General features: G+C 51.7%; 1 protein-coding gene across 1 annotated transcript in view; it reads left to right on the top strand.

Annotated features, from left to right (window-relative positions):
• Positions 1 to 5,692: 5,692 nt before the first annotated feature.
• Positions 5,693 to 7,977, top strand: part of NAGLU (N-acetyl-alpha-glucosaminidase) — a 10,247-nt gene continuing 7,962 nt past the window's right edge. Inside the window, exons 1-2 of the mRNA XM_019553500.1 lie at positions 5,693 to 5,788; positions 6,625 to 6,842. Coding sequence (XP_019409045.1) covers positions 5,693 to 5,788; positions 6,625 to 6,842 — 314 coding nt within the window. The remainder of the gene's footprint in view (positions 5,789 to 6,624; positions 6,843 to 7,977) is intronic.

Below are 7,977 nucleotides of genomic sequence, written 5' to 3'. Positions count from 1 at the left end.
AGGCCTGTGTTACAGCCCTGGAGGGAAGAAGGCTTTGCATTCAGGACTTTGCTGCAGTTCAGCAGAGTTAGACTTAGGCCCCTTCCTTGGGGGGCATACCCCATTGCCCAGACCCAAGCGCAGTGCACCTGAGGCCCAGCAGTTGTGCCAGGTGTGTGGGCCTAGGTGTGCGCTGTAGGTTCTCCAGGAGCCCCTCAGCCTGCTTCCTGCTGCCATCTGCCCCAGACACAAATGCACTTTGGGCATCCTCCCAGCCTTTGTGGGAATAAGCCAGAGAGGGGAATGATTATGTAACAGCATTAACCCTACTTGTGTCAAAGAACTTTTGGCCCTGCAGGGGTGCCCTGTCCTGCTCAGCACCTCCTTCAGTAGGAACACCAGTTTCCATACCACAAATTTTAGCTCTATTTTATAGAAGGGCAAGCTGAGGCACAGAGAATTGAGCAGGGCTGAGATGGGAACAGAAGTTCCCTGTTTGGACTCACAGAAGTCCCAAGAGCAGGGAACAGATGCTGACAGCTGTGGGCACCTCTTTTTTTTGTTTCCTGCTGGGAACTGAACCCACCCTGGTTCTCCCTGCTCCCAGTTTCCTACCCCAGAGGCCAGAGGTGCTGGCAGCCAGCTGGCTTCTGCTGGGGGAGGGGGGAATCACCCAGGCTAAATTCGCCTTCCCACCTATTGTTCACAGAAAAGATGGAAAACAGCCAAAATAAACAGGGAAGTGGGCAGGAGGCAGCTCTGGGTGGAGCTGGTCAGGGCTTTTATGCATGGGGGACGTGCATGGATTTACCACCCCTCAGTCCCCACTCTGGGCTATGGGGATTGGGGGGGCAGGGGGAGGCAGACAGAACTACCTGCTGCAAAGGCCATCTTGCTGCTCCTGGCTTAGTTGCAGCTACCCCAGCCTGGCTTGAAGGGGTTGGAGAGGGGCTGCGCTGCAGCCAGCTCACTTTGAGATGTGCCTCACCCCCAGTATGTGCTTCTTTAGGTGGGAGCCAGCCTCTTAGAAGGCAGGAATAGTTGTGTTCATGCTCCAAGCCCTGCACTCAGGCACCTTCCCCAGCATGCACTGAATCTGCATGCCCAGCATGCTAGGCACCTGGCCTGCAACTCACCCTCTGAACCTTGTGCATGAGGTACCAGGCACCAGGGGCTAGCCCACAACTCCCCCATGCACTGACATCTGGCCTGCACCCACACGCTGGTACCCAGCCTGATGTCCTCTAGGCACTATGGGGCTCCCCTAGAAACCACCGGCATCTTATAATAGAAACAACAGATACGTTATATAACCCAATTTCCTGCTGGGCACTACGAAGGGCCTCCTCTCTGCCACGCACGGGCTGCACAACGGGACAGAGCTCACGTGGCCCTGTTCAAAACAACCCACTCTGCACAAGCCCAGAGAACTCTGGTGTTCCCATCCCTGGGCACTGGTGCCATTCCCTGGACCTGCTGCTCCTCCTGCTGGCTGGTCTGGGCACATGTTTCCAGAGAGGGATTTGCCACTAAGAGATGGGATAGGTGCAGCATCACTCCTTTTTCCCTTCCAGTCCCATGGAGACCTTCTGCAGTAAGGCAGGGCCTCCCTTGGCAGCAGGGGTGTGTGAGGGGTTGAAGACCCTTCAAGGCTGTAGCAATGGGCTCTGCAGGGCTCCTTGTAGCCAGGGAGCCAGAAGTGACAATGCAAATACCGTGGAGGCTGCCCATTTGACTAGCTGAACACCAGTGGAACATCCCCTGGTTTCAACCTCTCTGAGACACCAATTTGAGGAGAGGAGAGAGAGGCTGGAGGCCCAGAAGTGACTGCTGGGTGCATGTTCCTGCCTTGTGACACCTTCCCTTTGGACACCTGCAGCTGCTCCTGAGGCCAGTGCGAGCTGTGGGTGCTTCACCATCCTTGCATGTTAGAGCCCCATGTTGGACTCTGGCCACCCATAAACTGGAGGGCACATTGGAGGCAGTGATTCCAAGGGAGCTGGGGCAGAAAACACAGACCTCTGCCTGGGTGGCCCTTCCCCTAGGCTGGGCTTTTCCTCTGCTGTTGTGCAGCCTTCCAGCAGGGGGCACCTGAACCCCATGAAAAGTCCATGCAGTGGGGAGTAATATTTCCAGGATCAAGGTTGCCAGGGCTGTTTGGGGCCCACAGGGCTAGTGTGTCCTTGGCCCAAGGAAGGCCTATGGAAGTAGTGACTGCAAGGTGCCCATTACAAGACCTCTGAGAGCAGAGCAAGGCCCAATTCTGCCTGATCTACCACTGCCGGGCTAGCACTGTGCCTACGGTCACTGGGGCATGTCAGCGCACTGTTCTGACCTGAAGCAGCTGAACAGAATGGCATCAAGGACAGGCTTGGGCACTAGCCAGCTGTTTCGTCATCTGACCTACTGCACTCTTTCTCTGCTTGAGGGCTTGAAAAGACTCTGGTGCATTATGGGATAGTGGTGGAGGGACCATAACAGCTGGTGGTTTTACCCCAATGGCTCCTTCCTGTCTCCGCCGACACTGACATTGTGTGGGTTGAGTCATATTTGACTCCACCTGGCTGGTCTGGGTCTGACCCCATGTTGCTGCAGGAAACATTTGCTAGAGCAAGGAGACAGCCACTGTTTGGTACCTGGTTTGCTATTCCTGGAGCATGAACGAGCCCTTGCCTCAGAGAGACAAATCCCTGGAGATACTGGAGCCCAGTGGAGGTGGAAAACAGCCAAAATAAACAGGGAAGTAGGCAGGAGGCAGCTTTGGGTGGAGCCAGTCTTGGCCTTGATGCACTGGGGAAGTGTGTGGATTTACCACCCCTCAGTGGTAAAACAGGGCCCAGGGGACTGGACAGGCTGAGAGGGGCAGGCCCAGGAGGGATGGCCCATGGGTTATCCCCAGGGGATGGGAAGCCCTGCAGAGCTGCTGAGGTCAGTGGGGCTGCTCAAGGGGTGAACCAGCAGTGGGGCTCTGTGCCTTCCATCAGCAACAAGGAGCAGCAGGAGGCAAGCACTGGGCCTGGCAGCTGGGGACCTGGGAAAACAGAAGCTTGCTGTCCCAGCTGGCTTGGGAAGCAGGAGAACATCATTGTGTGGATGCAGCTGATGACATCCTGCTTTGAATTTGTATTTCTGGAAGGCACCTTTGGCCCTTGTGGCAACTTGGAGGGGGGGCAGGCTAGAAGCACTGAGCACATTGCAGCCTGCCCTTCCCACGACTTCCTTGCCTTCCCTGGGGACTTCTGGCCCTGGATTCTAGCAGGAGTTTACATTCGGATATCCAGTCTCAGATCACTCCTGGACAGGCTCCACAGGCCACTCAAGGGGCTAGAAGGGACATCTATCTAGGCATCTCCTATGGACTGAGACCCCTGAGGAAGGTATGGATTTCATAGATTTCATAGACATTAGGGCTGGAAGGGACCTCGGAAGATCATCGAGTCCAGCCCCCTGCCCAAAGGGCAGGAAGTTAGCTGGGGTCATAGGATCCCAGCAAGATAAGCATCCAATTTACTCTTGAAGGTGTTCAATGTAGGTGCTTGAACTACCTCTGATGACAGGCTGTTCCAGACCTTGGGGGCTCGGACAGTAAAGAAATTCTTCCTTAAGAATGCCAGGATGGGTTCCCAGATCACTGCACTGTGCTTGTACAAGTGGCTCTCAACCTTTTTAAATTTGAGGTATTCCTCATTAGACTCAAGGCACCCTTTGGAAAATGCCAGCTCTTAGTTTTCAATTGTTTTTTTTTTTTACTATAGAAAAATAATAGACCTATTCTTCTGTTGCAAAAGAACTCAGAAAGACCACAGCAGGGCAGCATATTTTTAACACATTTCTATTTGAAATCTCTGGTTTGATCTCATGAATGTGTTTGCACATCCAACAATGCTGACATTGTGAGGTGTCCCATGCCACCCTTGAAAGGATCTTAACATACCCCAAGGTGCCACAGCACCCTGGCTGCGAATCACTGGCTTATACCAACGCAGAGAGCACAGTCTACTCCATGTGACTGGTTTGGTGAGATCCTGGCTTCAGGACTCTGCAACCTGCTCTATACTCCCTCGTGCCTCTTACTGGTTCTCTGGAGAGGGTGCAGTCACTTCCTAGCAGCCAGGACAGCTCACCAGCATGTGCAGTTCTTCTGCAGTCAGTGCAGTCTGCTGCCTATGACTGTAACTGGGAGCAGTTCCTGCCTTTGGTCCTGTGGGAGGGCAGGGCAGGGCATACACATACCCGCATACTCTTTCCACCACACTGTAGCTATCTCTCCTGGGGGAATTCCAGCAAGTACAAACAGATGGAAAATCAAGCGAAACAAGGAACAGAAGCCTTTGCTGATAGAAATACATGGGAGCCCTGAAGCCCTAGAGCGCTGGCCCCTGCTGCTGAGCATGATGAAGTTGTGTCAGGGTTGATGGAAGTCTTATGTCGAGTTTAGATTATGGATTGCAGAGGATGGTTTGGATAGGGATGATCTTGCCTCAGGCAGGGGTTTGAACTAAATGACCTCTGGAGGTCCCTTCCAGCCCTACTTCTCTATGATTCTAACGAGGGTAGGGCTAACAAAGCATATTTTGATGACTTTTTTGCCTATTTTTGTGCTTTTTATACGTCATATATGATATAGTAAATTAACACGCATCCCAATAAAGTTATGTTTGCTTTTGCTTCAATCTTTAACAGAATAATACAGCCCCGGGCCCCCAGCTTATTAGTAAAGCCCCTGGTTGCTTTTTGACTGGAGCATGGTGACACGACACTTCACCACCTGCACTTTACTGAAATGTGCATTACTTTGCTGTATCATTCATTATGCCTAAAAAAATGCAACAAACTAGGCAAAAAGTAGTAAAAATGTGGTTGCATTAGTCCCATTGTCATTAGAATGAAATGGATGCCTTTTTCAGATTCGTAAAACAAAATCTAGCCTTCCTGAGCATCCTGACAGCGCATCCAGTGCCTCACTGAAAGCTATTTCTGCACCTACCTTGACATTCACTCCAGTTCAGGTTTCCACACCAGAGTAAATGTTTCTAGCTAGAGTTAAAAACTGTCTGTAGGGCTGGGAACTAGGAGCTATATCAGCAAGAGCTGTGAATTGCAGAATTGCAGGAGAAAGGTCATTGGTGACAACAGCAACCCCTTGATTCAAGGATGATCTCTACCATGGCTCATTGGTGGGTCTTAAAATGACTTAAGTGACCAATCCTTGAGTCACTGACCTGTACACAGAGGTCGCGGGTCTTTCCACAGAGGAGAGTAGGCTGCAGGCTGGGATTCCTTTCCGTTTCCTTACTCCACACTATTCTCTGCTTCGTGGGCAAGACATTTTACCTTGAAATGGGCTGCAGCTTTGTTTAGGTGGCAGCTGGTGCTTGAGGGTTGCTGAAGCCATGCTGGTCACCCTAGCTTAGGCCAGTGTGGTGGCAACTGGGGAGATAGGTGAGCTTGACCAGGGGAGCACTGAGCCCATGAGCATGAGATACCACTGAAGGGCAATTATTGCTTCTTGGCCTCTTAAAAGCTCAGCTCAAGCATAGTCTCTGTTTACTTGGCAAAGGAAACACCATGATCACAAAGACGATTTTCCTAGCCGCACTGGGGAAGACTGCTGTCCTGGCATGGGGATAGCACCTGCCAAGATAATATATAGGACACCTCCCACTTAGCTGCTGAAATGGGAAGGTCTTGGCTTTAAGCCCACTTTATGGAAATGGGAGACTCCTCCCTGGCTTACCCCTGGGACCTTATGGCTGAGGGCAAGCAAAACTTGAGGGCATCTGAATCTCAAGGCTCTGGACTTGGGCCTGCAAGTAGGGTACCTGCCAAAGGTTTTGGAAACATCTGAAGCCCCAGGTGGGGGTGGAGGAAGTTTGCTGGTAGTAGGGCCACTTATGGTTCTGGACTAACTCTCGGATTTGGAATTTGTTTTAGCTAATTTGGCTTGGAATATGGAAAGTTTAAATAATAAATAAATATATTGCTTCTCAGCTTTTTTACTCAGATCAGGTACATCCATCGCTTCTTGGTCTTTTGGCTCAGATCAAGTGCTCATCATGGGAACACTTGGCACCTGGGACCCCAGCAACAAGAGCATCCTGCATGCCTGCCGCGTCTCCCACCACTACGCCAAGCTGATGCGATGATGCGACATCATCCACTGGCCCCACAACATCTATGTGGAACACATCACATACTCCGACCCCACCAGATGAACCACCGCCGAACCGGACCCAGAGGGGACTGCCTGAACCTCCCCCCACCAGACGGACCTTCACTTTCAAGAAGATTCTTCAGTAATGGATGACCCTGCTCCACCCGAAGAGGACCCCCGCAATGAGACTTTATATGGACTGGGACACTTTCTTCAAACTTACTCAACCGTTGTGGGCCATTGTAACAGGTTTGTGTGTATCTATCTCCTTTCTCTCTCAGCGCCGCGACCCCCACCCCTTCCCCGGGCTTAGTTGGCTAACATTGTATTTCCTGTAACCTAGTTGCTTTCCCCTCCCTACCCCCATCCCTCTATTGTTAGTCCCTTGCTCGGGTGATCTGTATTTCCCTACTGGCTTTCTCATCTTTTTTTGGATTCACAATCTTAAATATCTACTAATAAAAGTCAACCTGTTCTGGGTTTGCAAGCAGGAGAAGTACGCCCCACTGGCCGACAACCTGAGGGGCCGCAGCTACGATGTGACAATTGACATGCTCATCATGGGACTGCTCAGAGCCTGGGACCCCAGCAATGAGCGTGTCCTGCGTGCTTGCATCTCCCGCTGCTATGCCAAGCTGATGCACTGCCTCGTGGTGTCTGACACCATCTGCTGGTCCCACGACATCGAGCACATCACGGGCCACCGCCAGTATACTGACCCCGCCAGACGGACTGCCATAGCTTCCCAATAGGAGGATCTCACCTACCTGCTTTATTTTTATGGAGATGGGGGATTTCTCCCTACCCTGCTCCTTTGATCTTTGGGCTAAGGGCAAGTGAGACTTGCCTTTGGAAGTATCTGAACTTCAAGGCCTGGGGTTGGGGCCTGCCATGGATTTGGGAATGTCTGAAGCCCCAGGCTGAAGAGTGGGACAGAGATTTGCCAGTTGTAGCTAGTGTTGTCAGGTCTGTTTGGATGCCTGCCACAATGCAAACGTGCCCACATGCTTGTGTATATCAGTTACTGCTAAGCTACAGTGCACAGACTTGACATCAGGAAGGCAAAAACACATTACTATTACATTTTAAATACCCACTAGACTACTATATAAAAATCAGATTCAACATTTAATAGTTATTTTAATGAATGCCCTATCATTCATCTCCCAGGTGAGATCCCTTGAGGGAACACCACATGGACTTGAACTCTTGCTCAGCTGACAGAATTTGAAACTGATTTGGCCCAAGACATGATTTAAAAAAAAAAAAGGTATCTGAGACCACATTAGCCAGAACTAACTTCATATCCAAGAGTCCAGAACCGTAAGTGGCCCTACAACCGGCAAACATCCTGCAACCGCACCTGGGGCTTCAGGTGTTTCCAAACCCTTTGGCAGGCATCCTACTTGCAGGCCCTAGCCTGGAGGCTTGGGGTTCAGATGCCCCGAGTTTTGCTTGCCCTCAGTCAAGCCCAAGCAAGCAAGGGAGGAGACTCCCATTTCCATAACGCGGGCATAAAGCTGCTGCACCTCGGCGGGGACTGGACCACGCCAGTAGAGCAGATCTGCAGGGTGCAGTTCAGGAAAACTGTCTTCTTGGACACAGATACATGGGATTTCCCCTGCCAGGTTAAGAAGCTTGATCTGATCCTCCAAGAGGCCTGAGACATGAAATTAAAAAAAAAAAAAAAAAATGGCAGAGCAGAGATGGGCTTTACAGGAGACAAGGGCCTCGGGCTCCAGCAGCAGGGGCGCTGCGGGCGGACATGGGGACGAAGGGCTGCGACGGCGGCCGAGCACCGGGCCAGGCTGCCTAGAGACGGCTCCGGCGCCAGAGCGGGCGGG

This window comes from Crocodylus porosus, unplaced genomic scaffold, assembly GCF_001723895.1.
Source record: "Crocodylus porosus isolate Cpor-Errol unplaced genomic scaffold, CroPor_comp1, whole genome shotgun sequence".
In the NCBI taxonomy this organism is placed as follows: Eukaryota; Metazoa; Chordata; order Crocodylia; family Crocodylidae; genus Crocodylus; species Crocodylus porosus.
The sequence above is the reverse complement of the archived record's forward strand: the minus strand, read 5'-3'. Positions and strand labels throughout refer to the sequence as shown.